This window comes from Acanthopagrus latus, chromosome 12 (assembly GCF_904848185.1).
Source record: "Acanthopagrus latus isolate v.2019 chromosome 12, fAcaLat1.1, whole genome shotgun sequence".
NCBI classification, from domain to species: Eukaryota; Metazoa; Chordata; class Actinopteri; order Spariformes; family Sparidae; genus Acanthopagrus; species Acanthopagrus latus.
In genome coordinates this window covers 23,234,305-23,250,654 of record NC_051050.1, presented here as the reverse complement: position 1 = coordinate 23,250,654, position 16,350 = coordinate 23,234,305, and the positions used below count along the sequence as shown (strand labels likewise).

General features: G+C 42.3%; 1 protein-coding gene across 1 annotated transcript in view; it reads right to left on the bottom strand.

Moving 5' to 3' along the window:
• grk3 (G protein-coupled receptor kinase 3) overlaps nt 1–16,350 on the bottom strand; it is a 61,319-nt gene that overhangs the window by 16,998 nt on the left and 27,971 nt on the right. Inside the window, exons 3-11 of the mRNA XM_037116345.1 lie at nt 9,325–9,398; nt 9,063–9,164; nt 7,052–7,126; nt 5,008–5,069; nt 4,855–4,906; nt 3,026–3,117; nt 2,824–2,923; nt 2,568–2,646; nt 1,893–2,023 (exon numbers count right to left, since the gene is read on the bottom strand). Of these exons, the coding sequence (XP_036972240.1) occupies nt 1,893–2,023; nt 2,568–2,646; nt 2,824–2,923; nt 3,026–3,117; nt 4,855–4,906; nt 5,008–5,069; nt 7,052–7,126; nt 9,063–9,164; nt 9,325–9,398 (767 nt within the window). The remainder of the gene's footprint in view (nt 1–1,892; nt 2,024–2,567; nt 2,647–2,823; nt 2,924–3,025; nt 3,118–4,854; nt 4,907–5,007; nt 5,070–7,051; nt 7,127–9,062; nt 9,165–9,324; nt 9,399–16,350) is intronic.

The following is a 16,350-nucleotide window of genomic DNA, read 5'->3' as shown; positions in this document are numbered from 1 at the left end:
GCATTGTTCAGCACTGTTTATTGAAGCCCTAAAACTGTTCCCTGACTTCCAGCAAAAATATATCTGTTATTATGGCAACCAGTCCAAACAGGGGAATCGGAGGAAAAACAGAGGAGAGCTGAAAACATGATGGCTGATGTGAATCTGTGGCTCTGACAGAGTGTTTGTGGAGGTGTGCTGGAAGGGTTTGATTCTCCATCACATGTCATTCTTCTGTCTCTCTGAGATGTTCCCTGCAGTTATCTTCTCCAAGATCTGACGAGGAAACATCTTCCGCAACTGATCATCACTTTCATTCAGGTTTTAACGAATCAGTGTGACGTCACAGGGTCTCTACAGGTATCCGACATGGTTTTATGTAGAAATGTGTGTTTTGTTTTGTTTTTTTTACAGTGAGTTAGTTTAATGCAAGCATGAAGTAAAATCAAAGTATCAGGATCAGGTTTAACATTTTGAATGGTCAGATAAGGGAAGTTTCAAGTAGGAGAGCACGACTCATTTTGATACAACGAAATTAAAACGTTTGTGGCAATTAAGTCCTCATAACTTCACATTGAAAAAGACGCCCTATGTAGTTTTGGAGAAGAAATCCAATCAAGTTTTTAATATTGACAGTATTAATGAGGTAATAATATGAACTCGGAGATATTTATATTTTCTGTAAGTGAATAACCAAGCTGATCTCAGAGGGAATTCAAGGTCCCAGAACACTAGTTTGAAGCTAAAACCAACAACAAATTAGCCCGTCTTTATATCGTCTGACTTCCTGTCTGTGGCTCTCTTTACACTAATGTAAAGTTTTCAGGTTTCTACAAACAAACAGGAAGAAGTAAAGCACTTACAGCAGCGGCATAATACACATTTGGTTTGCCGCCCAAGTATCTAAAAGCTGCTCTGATCAATATTTGAACATACTGTGTCTGTTCCTAATGCTACGCGTCTGGCTTAGAAGCTTCAGTGAGAATTTCCTGCGAACATTCGAAGCGTCGACAGTAAAACTGCGGTCAGAATTCAATTCATGTATTGTTATTAGTCTGATGAGAGGTGAGGAAGAGCGGAGAGACATCAGCTGCTGACTGTTCCATCCACACATATCACTTGTGTGGGTTTGAGACTAATTAAAGTCAGAGAGAGAGTTTCATTTCTAACTTTTTTTTTTTTCCCCCGTCTTTGACTTCTTTTTTTGGAGCACCAACCGCAAAGTCTCCTTCCTCTTCAAACGAAAAGAAACACAAAAACAAACAAACAAGGCAAACGGAGGAAGGAGAGGCATCTTCTCAACACACTGGGGTTTATTTTCGATTTGAAATATAAAAATCGATCAGAATGAGATTTCTTTGCTGATGAGGGGTGATTCTCCTGGTATCTTTCTTTTTCCCCATTCGCTCCACCCGTCCTACTTGCACCCTTCTGAACACTTAAAAGAGGACACAGCTAGCTTATCCTGTCTGCACAAAGACGATCAACTGTCTGGCATTATTGGGCTTATATTCTTTTTTTAGAGATTGTTTACCGACTTGTTTGGGAGGAGGGTTTACTCGGGACAGATTTGAGAAAACCAAATGTTGTGACAAACTGAATTTCCATCTTTTGTTGTGTGTTGTTGAATCCATCGAGCCGTTTCTTGTTGACTCTTTATTTTCGGTGAATATCACTTGAACTTTACTAACCCTAACTTGCAGGAAGACGGCAGGATAAAGTCAAACTGTTTGTTGTGAAGTCTGCTGATCTTTACAAAATTAGGTTTGACAGTCTGACAAAGGCATAGCTGTCTGTGTCGGTGGGGGGTCTGTGACACATTTAAACAGACACAGAATTCTAGCAGACACACTCGCTGGTATTTTGGCAATAACAAAAGTCTAGAACGACCGGACTCGTTCTGTTGAATCTACCTTGAGATCTCTGTAGACGACGAAGCGGTTGTGCATGTGCTCCAGACCCAGGATGATTTCAGCCGCGTAGAAGCGCATTTCTTTCTCGCTGAAGACGCCGTGCTGAGACAGGTGGTAGTGAAGGTCGCCCCCTGAACACACACACACACACACACACACACACACACACACACACACACACAGAGACTGCGTCAGTATGACCTCATATTACCTCATACTTCAATCAATAGCCATCAATAAGTTGTGGGTAATCTTCTCGGGGAGTCGATGGGAGGCCTTGTAGGATTCTCCCCTCCACCCCTGCAGTCTGTCTTAACTTGTATTGACCAGCTGTATTATTAGCACAAATGTAGCTATACTGGCCTCATACTGTACACTGTTATGATGTGACTTTTAAAGGTGAGCCTCTGATGAAGCGGGAAACAGGTTAACCGAGCCCTAGGAGGAAACACGGTGTCACTGAGGGGCGTTGAAACAAGGCCGACGTTGGATGTGAGGACGGCTAATATGGGAAGGTCGCCGCGGTGTAAAGCGTCACCGCTGAGGTCAGAATCCCATCAACTGGTGATCCTCTCAGGGAGGAAGGAGCTGACCGGCAGACGAAAAAGCTGTGTAATCCAATCTTTGTGACTGACTGTGGCTCGTGTTTAATCTGTGTGGTGGAAGTCATCCTACCGTTCATGAGGTCCAGGATGAAGCAGAGCTTGTCGGGGGTGTGGAAGGCGTACGTCATACACACAATGAACGGGCAGTCCTGCACGGAGGGAGAGCCAAAGAGTTTAAACCAGGAAGTCCTCAGGAGGTTGATTAATCTTAATTAATACTCGGAAAAACATGTGGAGGCTTAGTACTTAAAGGAACAGTTCACCCCAAAATGGAAAATCAGTCATTATCTACTCAAACCCAAGTCATGCTGACGTGTCTAACTCACCCCTGTGCTGACTAATGACAGCATGATTCTTTCATTGAGCGCTAGAGTCTCCCCCTGCTTCATCTTGATCCTCTTCTTGTCCAAACACTTCATGGCGTACCTGACATTCAGACAACAAACAGCACAGATTACACGTCAGCAGTCACAGCGTGACAGTGTCCTTTAAAGGCTTTCGTTCTCCTTCCCGCGCGGCTTTTCTTACATCTTCCCCGTGTCGGCCTTCCTGCAGCCGTACACCTCACCGAAGCCTCCCCTGCCGATGATCCGATGCACGCTGAAGTCATTCATGGTCAGCTGAGGGATGGAACGAGAGGAGCACAAACTTCAGTAAAAGCAGCAGTTAGAAGTATCTTCACACCCTGAACCCAACAAAGTCTGATATGTCTGCATCCTTTCTGCCTGCGAGAACCACATGTTCAGAAAAGCATCCTGTTTTCAGCCTTGTGACGCTGCATCTCACAGCCCATCCAACAGGGTTTTTAAACACAAGCAACACATCTGCAGATACCGCACGCGGTCCTCACTGGACAGGGAGGGGATGAACACTGTAATCTGAAAAGTAACTAAAGCTGTCAGACAAATGTTGCTGGGTTAAAAAGCAGAATACGTGCACAGGATTATGTGAGTTTTGTTTTTCCTCACGGTATCTTTCCATCTGTGCTTTAAACAACATCGTCGTCATCTGACCCTTGGGCAGTGAAGAGCTGACTGACTACTTGTTGTTGTTGTTGTTGTTTTGGATCCTGATGATGCAGGACGAGTCATCACCAATGAATGAACTACCTGTCAGTCCATGGGATGTAATGTTTACACCTCTTGGTTAATTTGTAGTAAGTCAGCGTGAACATGAAATGGACTGGAACTAAAAGCCAACAGAGCGCCGCTGTTCTCCTTTGGGTCAGGACCAGAGGTTTTCAAACTGAGAGCAACGATCCTGCGTGAGGTGGAGGACATCGGTGCTCGCAGCTGTTCTGGCCCGCTGATTTGAGCCCTCCTCAACGCGGTGGCACGCAGCTCACAGAGGCAATTAAGGTACTTTAACACGATTGCTGCAATTTGCGTCAATATCAGACTCCTTCTGGAAGTCACAACTCAAATCTGAACACTCAGACGTGATGCATATATTTTAGTATTCAGTGTGACTTGCACTTTCTGTGGCAGATCACCCATCGATCAGATTGCTGAGAGCGGTATCTGATGATAATAATTCAACGTAGTTGCTTCCCATCATCTGGTGTTGTTAGTCATCAGTGGAATAATAAAAACTAAAGCCTGAATGATATGCAGTTTTTGGGGCTGATGCTGATATCGACACAAGGGGGTAAAACATTCTGGCATCGTTGTATATAAGTTAATCTACACAAAGTTTTTGTACTGATCCCTTGAATGTGATTATAAAACAGAAGGATATGTTCCACCAGTGAAGTGAAACAGTAAACTTCACTCAAAATGTTAAAATCATCCCTCATCCCTGACGTCGCTGTCAACAAAAACGTTGTCATATGAGTCAATATGGACAACGTATACACTGAAACTGATATATCTGTGATAAAAATAGTGGCCGACTGATAAGAGTTTCAAAACGTAACTGGAAAATGAAGCACAATTAAGAAAATAAACAGGACAGTCAGTCTCAGTTGTCTCTGTCTTTGTAGCCTGAGGCCACTTCGCCACTATCTGATCACTGCGGTAAATAAATTACACACTGATGTAAAACACTACGCAGGACTCAGCTGTTAGCTGTTAGCAGCTGGTTAACAGCACGCAGCTAACAGTTAGCTGCCTCACATGACACTTTAAAGACAGATCTGCAGCGCTCTCTTGGTTCCTGCCAGCAGTGTTGGCAGCAGTAACAGGAGAAGACACAGTAAATGTGTTGACACTGTCACTGACACACTGTCTTATATTTGCCCTGCATTAAATACACTGGGACACACAGATGAGAACTGAGGCGTTGGGGTGGAAACCTCCGATCTGGAGCGAGTAAGATGAACTACAGGTGTTATTGTGACATTTAAGGCTTGAACTCACGTGGATGTTGAGCTCCACATTCTTCCACTGGCAAAAACGAGTAAATTTGTCACTGAGGGAGAAAAAGAAAGAAACACAGATGAGCAAAATGTGAATTTATTGTATGTGATGAATCTCTTCCATCCAGTCGTTCTACCTCCACCTCCGCCTCACCTCTCAATGAACTTCTGGAAGATCTTCCCTCTCAAGCTGTCGCAGATCTCCACTATGTATGGCTGCAGGGGGGGAGAGACACACAAACAGCAGCTCAGGCCAGGTTTCTCTCAGTAAACATATGTGAGTAAGTCCTCTGTGTATCTTTCTGATGGATGAACTGGACCTCGTGTTACTGACGCTCAGATTTTGTTTGGTTCTACCTTGTTGAAAGCGTCTGCCGCCTTCCCTTTTGTCTGCTGTTAAAGCGAATTCACTTCACAGAAACTACCACTGGACGCTCATGCGCTGTGACAAGTGAGCTCCTTTATGTTCACGCTGAGGATCAAATCTGAGCAACGCTGAGGACTCACGAAATATACGGGAAATTCTAACAGGTTGATGTCATATCTTTGTGGGAAATTAAGTCAATGGGGATCATTTTAAATCCAGAATAAGAGCCATGTTGTTGTCTAAAAGAGGAAATTGTTGATTAGATTTACTGAGCTGAAAGAAAACAACTGTTGTCCCTATTTTTCTTTTTTCTGTATTTTGTTTTCCTGGGTGGCCTTCTGGCAAACTGATACGCCGCACCGAATTGATAATTACCAAAAGTATGAATCTGAGAGTCTGGAGTTTAAAAATAACACGGACAGAGTTGGAAAACATGAACACTTGTTACAAACCAGGGCTGGGCTTAGAGCACAGAAACACTTCACATTTCCTTGATAAGGAAACTTTCTTTAACTGTTGACATACCGACAGACAAACTGCATCACTGAAACAAGGTTATTTTTAGCCAATCACATGACAGTCTTCTAGGATCCAATTCCGAAGTAATTTTCCTAACGAGCTGAATTAGCTGAACACAAGTCAGACAGTTAGACAGGTGTCACCACAACCTCAGACATGAGGAGCGGCTGCAGATAAATAAGCTCAGGTGACTCCGACTGTCTCTTAACACAATCAATTATCTTGCATAAAACAGGTTGTCTACAGTTAGACACCAACATCTAATAACTCCTGCAACATTATTTGCGACTGGTGATGGCGACGGCGGTGTTGCAGAGCTGGTTGTGTGTTGTTGGGAGCCGCTGCCAGTGAAGATGTCATGTTTATAAACTGGAGCATCAACATCTGGCACGACTCAAAAACCAGAAATTACAGCAGGAGACACTCAGAGAAACAACCCGCAGCTAAAGTTAATGTCAGGATTGTAACCAACAGAACCGACTTCAGCCTGGTGTCGGCTCTTTCAGACTTATTAATTTCGCTCCGTGATGTAGCACCAATGGATCATTTTCCCCCTGAAGCTAAGCAAGGATAATACTGTATTTTATAAAGTGCATCAGCTTGTAGTGGAGGCTTCATCTGATGAACAAAACTGCAGGAACACACTGTTGTCTTGGTTAGTGAATCAAGCCGTTACAAAACAATTCACACTGGGGAATCAATGAAGATTCACGATGACACGATTAAAACTCTACATTTAGTTTTGTGTCATTTATTTAACCAAATAGATTTTATTTCTATTCTCGGACAGCTCCTGGTTATCTTTAGGTTCTAAATATGAGAATAATTGTGATTAAGATTTGTGCCATATTACCTGGAGATATCACAGATCTACTGCACCCATTTTGACAAAGGGCATGTCGTTCGTGTGTGTGTGTGTGTGTGTGTGTGTGTGTGTGTGTGTGTGTGTGTCTGTGTTCATAATTTACACTCTCAAATGTGTCGAGGGCGTGAAAAACAAAATTAAGGGAGGTGTTCAATAATTTTTAATTAGTTATCGTCAGCCATTACCAACCAGGGCACAGATCGTTTGCTGTGCTGAGATCACAGTCTGAGCTGTTTTACATGATTCATTCATTATCATTTTTTTATTATTATTGTTGTTAATGGAAAAAAAAAATTGACATGTCACAGCAGGAAAATCACAAGTGGAAATAATAATTCAGTGGCTGTGAGGTTCAGTCAGAGGTAGAAAAAAAAAACACAGAAGAAAGAAACAAAACCTTGATGAAGATGTTGAAAGATGAGTGTGTGTTGTTTTGTTTTTTTTTACCTGGAAGAGAGTTGGGGGAACCTGTTTCTTTGCTAAGTGACTCTGCACATGGTCCACTGCTTTCTTAGAAAATGGCTGAGACAAGAGAGGAGAACATAAAAGGAAGGGTCATTAAAAACTGCAGCGTTACCAGTAATTTCACTTCTGTTTTCTCCGTGTGAGGATGTGCAGCCCCGAGTGGAACATGACCAGCAACATTACGCTGCTATGAGACGGCTACTAACAAGAACACCAATATCTGTGTGTGTGTGTGTGTGTGTATATATATGTGTGTGTGTGTCTGTTTTTGTGTGTGTGGGCGGTGTGTTTAATAACTTCCTCCCTTTGGACGCCAGCAAGCACCGATTTTGCTTTACATCCAAAACTGCTGCCGTGCAGGAGGACAAGAGCTGCACTGTGCTGAGTTTGTTTGTTATGTACATGGATGGACTCGTTTCAGCCGGTTTCCCATCATCCCTCTGTGTCCCGATGCGTGCAAACGTTTGGTTGTTAAATTAGTTAACTAAACATGACATCCGCTGTTTTGTGTTATTAAACCCCAAAGTCTGATTGTGGTCTCCGTCTAGAGTGTGTATTGCAGAGAGATGACTGATTAAATCTGCCAACTGGACCAAAAACCTGAAAAAACAACTTGATTTCAATTACAGAACTCGACTGTCTGTGTTGATGAGAGCTTTATTGACTACACACAAGCTCCTATTAAGCCCGATTTCCACGGGAACAGTATTATTCGGGGACCTCTAGTAATCTGTAATAATTGCAAAGAACTTATGTGATTTTATCTTGTGTGGATCTGCCATCTCTGTTACTTGTAAACAAAGAAATCCATCACATATCACCCATCACTCATATGCTGTTCGGACCTGGTATTAAAATCCGTCCTGAGTGATTCAATCACAGGTGGACAGCTCGAAACAACTGTTTATCTCCCGAAACGATGAATATGAAATTCGATCACTCTGACCACATTCACAGACAGCCTGAGCCTCGTGTGAATTCTAGTAAACTACACGCTTGGGCTCTCTGAACCTGCCGACGTCAGCAGCAAACGTTTGTGAACGCAAACTGCAATCGATCTGATCTACCCATTTAACTAGCAGAAGCAATATCACCAGACTCCCTTGAGAAATTGCATGATTTTAAGAGCTGATGCAAGAGGAAAAACTTTTAACAACTTCGCAAAATGGCTATGATAAGATCTAACTCATTCATGGCTAAATTGGTGATTACATCTACAATTCAAGTTGTTTTGTGTTTCCTTGTAAAAAGAAAATGCGGCAGTCTGTGTGTGACTTTAGCTGTTTAAACACACTGTTTCAGCTGATTTGACCATTTACACTTAATCTATTAAAGACGAGAACGTTTTATAATTGTCAGATTTTACAAGTACAATAAATGGTGACCAATATAGTGTATTTCTTTGTTCCCCCAAGAGAAATTCCCCAGACTCCCTTAAAAAATTGCTCAATTTTGTGGCTTGTTGCGTGAGAAGAAAGATTACAAACTATGTGAAACACCGTCTATTACAAATTCTTAATTATGTGGGCCTCTTTGCTAATTCTGCTAAAGTTGTGCATGAAGATATTTCTTTCTTTGTCTTTGAGATGTGATCAGGTCATTCCAGATGCTCAGGACGGATGTGGATGCAGCCTCTCGGAGGTCTGTGATGACATCGGTCCCGTATGAACCAGCATGTCCGTGATTTGGGGCTGTATTTCTTTTTAAACTGCTTATTTCTTACAACTGAACAAGTATTATGATGAGATAATGTCAGTAAATACTAGCAAAAAAAAAAAAACAGACTAAATCACATGAGCTCATACAGTACGTTCTACTTTTTTTCTATCCTTCAGTGATCTCTCTGCTCTCAGATTTGTCTTGTGACCCATTTCCTGGGAGACGAGGGCGCACTGACTCCGCCTCCCTCCAGGTGCGAGCTCTGTGTCCCTGCCTGTGTTTGACCTAGAGTGCATCAGTGACGTAGTGTGGAAAGATCTGAAGGTGCCCTCACATGTGAACAGGACAGCAGCTCCTTCATGATGTAGCCGTCGTAAATCTGCCGGCTGCGGCTCAACCTCTCCTCCTCCGAGTCCAGCTTCTCGTAGTCCTTAATCTGAAACACACACACATACAGGAGGTCAGCTTAACGCCACAACAAAACAACGCAAAGCGCTTCCTGGGAGGGCTAAATCGCAATGAGCGGGATTACAGGCCTAATCTCTCACCCAACCCATGATGCCGTCTAATCCCGCACAGGGACACTCTAGACTTACTTCTTCGTAGAACTTGAGCTGTGGCACGGCCTCGTCGATCTCGTTCATACAGAAGTCCTTGAACAGTAGGAAGCCTGGAGGAGACGAAGAGGAACAGTGATGAGAAACAACCCACGCTAAAAACAAAAACTCAAGTGTTGTTGGTGACAGTGATAAAACATGTTGTGCTCATTCTGTCTGTCCACACCAAAATCTCGTGACAATGACTGGACAGATCGCCATGAAATCTGGTCGATATTCGTGGGTCCTGAGAATGAATCCGACTGACTTCAGTGATCTCTGATGAGTGTTTCATCTGAACCCTCTCAAAGGTTGTAGAATAAAAATTCATTAATAGGACATAAAACCCAAAATGAGACTGAAAGAGGTTTTTATTTCTCCGCAGTCGAGCACTAAAACTTTAGTTTCAGTGTCATTCAATCTGCCCGCTATGTTCACGCTGTTTGGTCTAAAAAATATCAGACAATCGTGAAAAGCGTTAATCGGTGTCCCCTAAAGGCCAAGATGACGTCTTCAAATGTCTTGTTTTGTCCACAACTCACAAATATTCAGTTTACTGTCACAGAGGAGGAAAGAAACCAGGAAATATTCACATTCAAGGAGCTGGAATCAGAGAGTTTTGACCCTTTTCTCCAAAAAGAATTACTCAAACTGATGAAACGTTTATCAAGACGCCTCATTAATTTAATAGTTGACAACAAATCAAACAATTGATTAATCACTGCAGCTATTGTCAGAATATGTTTGTACACCTCGATCTTAACTTGTGTAAAATTCATGTCTAGTATTTCAACAGAAATGCTGCAGAACATTTGTGATCAATGATCTGACCCAAAATCACATGAGATGTTTGGCACAACTAACACAAATCTTTCCCTACCCAACCATCATTTTTGTTCCTACAGACATACAGTGTGTTTCAAAATGTACACATTCACTGGGCAAATTAGAAAACTACAAAGGCAACAGACATTTTCACATTCATTTCTGGCGATACTGATACCAGTAATGGTCATTTTCAAACCTCCATCAGTCGATAACCCGATATTATAGTTGCCCTACATGTACTGAATCATTTCCTGTTAGAACAAAAATGGTTTGGTATGTTAATCTCTCATTTACTGACCTAAAAGCACAAGTAAACAATGACCTACTTCTTGTCTAGCACCATCATCATCCAATATGTTTGAGACCAAAATACCATCAGCCTCAGCTACACTTTGCTTTTAGTACCGCTGAGCAAATGTTAGCACGCTAACACGATGACAAACATTACCTTCTCAACACCTGTAAGTTAAACAGACTACAAGGAACTTTTAACTGCTTATGAAACAGCCTCTGACCTACATAAGCAAACAAAACCCATCAGTGCCAAGACAGGCTATTTGTGAACAGTTACTAGTTAGTCTTGGTGCCTGTCAGTGGGTTGTATTCCAAATTAACTTGGTAAGACAAGACATCGTATTAAAACCATGTCTTATGGTGCTGAGGATAAAGTGAGGAGTCTCACAGCCTGAGGAACGAAGCTGCTCTGTAGTCTGATGGTGGAATATGGCATTAAACATTTGGTACTACTTTGTTTTGCAGCAGTCATCATTTGTGTCCACAGGAGCTGCCAGAATCAACATGAAATTAAAGTTCCTCGTCTGGCCTTAAACTACATAATTGTGAGCATGTTCACATGGTAACCGCTACGACTGAGAACCCAAGAACACTTTGGACCGCAAATTGAATCCATCTAACGATTTGGTTTTGTTAACGAGGACAAGCGACCAGCGCGTTCCTCAAACTAGAACAAATTAAAAATGGACAAACGTCAGTCTGTCAGTTCTGTATAGTGATCCTGATGAAAATCAGTGTAAAACTCAACAACGGACACACACTGATGTAAAGAGATCAAATGAACATGAAAGAAGGGCAGCTCCATTTACTGTATTAGCCTTAATAATGGATTGAGGTTTACTCGTTCTTATTAGGGCCACTACAGCAGCTGATTCCCTCCAGCATACAAACACACACACACACAGTGCTCATAATTGCACAAGATGGCACCAGGCACTATTGGCTGCAAATGACACACAGTGTGTCACTCTCAAACACACCAACAATGGATAATAATCTCACGACGTGCAGTCAAATCTACACCCAGTGAAACATTATCCGAGGGAGAGGAGGGGCTGGGGAGACATAAAAAATAACAAAAAAAAATCCACGTTTGCTTGCAGGGATGAGACCCGCTGTTGCCATGGTAACTGCCTCCGTGGCTACCAGCTATGCGTGTACGACGGTGTGGAGATGAGACGTACAGTAGACGGTGCCGCTCGTCGGGAGGCCGGCCCGGTCACTTGTGGTGATCCCCTGATGTCTGCAGCATTATCACACTGCTGGATGGTTTCACGGCACATCAAGAGGACACAGAAGGAGTAATGAGCTCCGCTGCAGCATGTCGCATGTAGCCGAGACACAGAGGCACTCAGTGTTTGCATGACTCGGTATACTTCTCTCTGTGGCTTTACCTGATTAGCATCGGGTATCAGCAAAAAATAGACGTCTAACGAGATTCTCAGTCCTGACACAAAGAACCTGCTCAGTCGCTCCGACTTTCTAACCGTCCTGTCAGACATCAGCGTGCGAGAGCAGCGTGATGGACTGTCGGACAACAAGGTGATGAAATGTGGACGAAGAAATGTGTCACATGTTCTCAGAAACATGTTATTCCAATAATTTTTCAGTGTCACATAAAGGCCTGCGCAACAAAATAGAAGCAGAGGAAGGAAGAATTATCTGGACTGTAGACTGTAAATTTAATATAATGTAAAATCTGACACACCAACCTCGATTAATCAAACTTAATGTCGCACCTTTCAAACAAGTCAAACCCAATTCAAAGGGCTTACTAAGGGAAAATGGACTTTCAGACCCGCAAACAAAAAAATCACGTTGAATAAGAAGGTAATAAAAGATGCTGAAAAAATACTAAGCAACAAAAAAATTATAAAATAAAATCATTAAACACAACAAATGAAAACAGATCTTGATTTAAAAAGTTAGTAAGATTAAGTAGAAAATAAAACTTGAACTTCTGCCCCTGGGAAGAACCACACAGTGTTTACTACGACATTGATCGTCAGCCCGGGGTCAGGGGAAATTCCTGGATCCGCCTCTTTTATCCAGATCGGCCCAGAATAGACCATAATAACTTTTGGTGCAGCTGCAGATAAAAATGATAGATCCAGTGTAATTTTTTTCTCACTTTCCTCAATATATAGGGCGTCGTATCAATGCATGGATCTATCAATGAGTACAAAAAGGGGACTGTTGGGTGTTGGTGGAGGTATGCTCGCTACTGAACGCCATCCTGGTTGAGTTTTAGAGAGTCAAGGTGTGGGTGCATACAAGTTTTAACAGGACGTACACAAAAAACATTAATTTGACCACTTTCAGGGTGATGCAAACACAACTGCAATTTAAAACACAGGTTTTACAACAAATCTTGTTCGAGCTGTGGAATATTAAATCCTCCATCTTTTGCCAGATCTCAACTTTTTCTCCCTTCACGCGTGTAAAAACTCCAGGAGAGAACTTCTTTTTAAAATACGAGATTGAGGAATTATGGGTTACTGCACCATCTGTCACTAATATGACGTATTTGTAGGTTGCAGATGCACCATTCAACAGGTTGAGCAAATTGTGACATAAGAAGAAGAACAAAAAAAGGGTCTACTTATGAAATGTATGAAGATAAACGTATAACAACAGAGGACATTTTGAAACCGTCTTGTATTAAGAGGCCGCTGAAACTCTCTGAGAATCTGTAACTTGTTTAGCAACAGAAATCAGCCACAGAACAAACAGAAAATGAGCTTCTGGCTTTCTAAAAGGGGGCTTTTGTTTCAATTTAGTGGCCTCAGTGATTCAGTTTAAGGCGAGCTCGCAGCAGAGCCCATTTGTTTTGGGCCTCGTGCCTACTATCATCCATCCTCACTTCTTCCCCTCTGCTTTATCTCTTCTCCAGACGTGATGCATCATTTCCCCTCTGCTCCCGTGCTGACACTGAGGCTCACACGAATAAATGTGCTCACATGCATACACACATGGTGTATGTACACAGCCCACTGCACATGGCATCCTTGTTTGCAGAATGGGTGCTACTGACAACCAAACACACACACACACACACACACACATACATACACAGGTTTTCAGCAGCAAGGACTAAACATGCAGGAGAGGTATTAGAGAGAGGGACAGAGAGGGGAAAACGACAGTTCTTACATCACCAAGACTCAAGGATTAACCTTAATCGCTGAACACTTCAACACTGCCCAGCTAATTCAACAAATGGCCTCTTCTAGACACGTACACACACATACACACACCTGGCTCAAATCAGACACGAGCTCCTCTGAGCTTTGTCTCATTAGCGAGATCACCTGAACTGTCTAAAAATATCACGTTGGCTTGTTCTGACCGCCGCCTGTCGTTGATCGCCAGCGCACACACAGCTGGGAGCCGGGAGGATCCAGAGCCGGTCATGAACTCCAACCACAGCCAAGATGAGGTGTTTGATTTCTGAAAGGCAAGTTTGGACCTGCTGTATGTCCCTCTGCATCACTACTGGTCAATATTCTAAAGAAGATATCTTTAAACAATACGAACATTAACAGATTGCTAGTTCAGCCCAAAGAAAATGGCCGTCAATCTCCTGGAGCTCAAAGTGACTCCATCAAACTACTTCTTCTGTTCGACCAACAGTCCAAAAACAATAAAAGGTTTAAGTCACAATGACACAGAAGCAGCAAATCCTCACGTTTAACAATCAGGAACCAGCAAATGGTCGGCTTGACAAATGACTTAAATGATTATCAAAACAGTTGCGAAGTAATTTGCTGTCAGTTGACTCGTGGATTAATCAGCTCGAGTGCGATTACTGCACCAAAGTTATGTCAAACAATGAAGTCTGAGAGAGGCCAATTTAAATACGTTTGAAGATTCCTGTTGCTTTACTTTTCTATTCTATTTCCCTGCAATCACCATGAAGTATGATACATGAAATGACTGTCAGTGTCTAATGTTTTATTTCTTACGGATTAAAATGATCACAGACTGAAATACGTCGACAAAATGCCGAACTACTGTTGGCTGCAGATAAATTAAAAAGAAACCCAGCTGATTCATTTGGGGTTTTTTGTTACTTCCTTCTGGTACGTACCACAGAGTGACTTTTGTCTGACGTGACAGACACGCCTTTTAATACATTTAACCCAGGAGAATCTCCAGTTCTAAAAATATCAGAATAAGCAGAATCAATATCTCCAGAATCTTACCTGAGATAGTTAAGCCAGAAATCCATGATCTATATTTTTTCCCCTAAATGTTCTGTTATTTATCTACCTAGATTGTTTTGGTGTGAGCTGCAGACTTTGAGATATCAGCTGTCGTGGTGTTTGCCTTCTCTCATATATAATGGAACTAGATGGCTTGTGGTTCTCAAAAACAACCCAAAAATTAGATTCAACAGCAACACCTCGTTCCAGAAATCATTACCTGTTTACTGAAGATAATCCACAGACCTTGTTGTGATCATTCCTTTCTGTGTCTCCACCCAGAAGAAAGTATGGATGTGCTCACGGACGAGAATCTAGCTATCCAAGGATGAGAATATATTTGCTTTAAACAATGAGTTTGGCTACCTGCATCCATTTGCCTTGGTTGTAACATGTCCTAGGAAGTAACTACTACTACTAGTCTGCAAAATCCAATAAGCACATAAACGGTAGGAGCAGTGTAGCACCAGTATGGGGATGCAACAGGGTCAGGAGTCAGTAAACACATCACCTGCAGCAGGGACAACAAGCTCATGTGTGTGTGACGTACAAGAGCCTCTCGTCCATCACACGAGCTTCCCTCTGCCCAGCGACTGTTCGGTTTGAGGAAAAGGAGAAGAGACACCACTGTTGAGTGACAGCGTAGGATGTAAAGGTTAACGCTGTCTTCTGCTGAGCTATAACATTAGCTAGCTTAGTAAGCAGATGCACGCTTCCTTCTGTGTGGTGAAACAAGACAATAGTTCCTACATGAAACTGATCTCAATGAGGTTTGTGGATTATCTTCAGTAACCAGGTCATGATTTCTTTTTGACGCTTCGAGCACCACACGCTGACTTTCACCTAGTTCTGTTTCATTACAGAGAAGGCAGACACCTCTTCGATGTCAGGTTAACAATCATGATGGATAGATGGCACGACAGGTAAGAGGAGAAATAGGTTTCTGATTTTGGGGTGAACTGTCCCCTTTAAGAAAAAAGTCCTGTATCAGCACCATCAGACTTATTCTTCTGTCTCCTCACTTTCTGTTTGTTTCGGTGAATGTTATCTTTCAGGAAGTGCAAGTTTTCACACGTGTTTCATTCACCCTCACGTTATTATCTTATATAAACATGTTGGGTCAACATCAAGTAGAAGCATTCCCTAACAAAGAGTCATGTAGCCGAGACGTCTACTACCTCTTTCTGTCAGTGACGACTCGATTTATTCAGCTGCACGTTTCTGATTTACTGTGAAGCTGAAACATACAGTTTTTTTTAAATGTTTGTTTGCTTCTTTGAAGGCAAACCTGACATTCAAACTAACTTAGAGGTGAAGATGTATTGAAAAAATAAACATTATTCGGTTTTATCTATGGAAAGAAGAGAGAGAAAAAGTTTTGTATTGAAGGGTCATGTGAGACCGGGGATGACTGTGTTGCATTATACATACACTGACCTTTACTGGTGGAGGAGAGCCAGCACCGAGCAGACCAGAGTGTGTGTGTGTGTGTGTGTGTGTGTGTGTGTGTGTGTGTGTGTGTGTGTGTGTGTGTGTGTGTGTGTGTGTCTGTGTGTGTCTGTGTGTGTTGCACGATGTGGCAGATATTCATTCTAGTACAACATCAGGATTAGCAAACAATGTTGAGTATTCTCACAGCCCTGCTGCTCTCTTGTTCTGCTGTCTGATGGTGATTACCAAGTGTGAGTGTGGGCCAAAG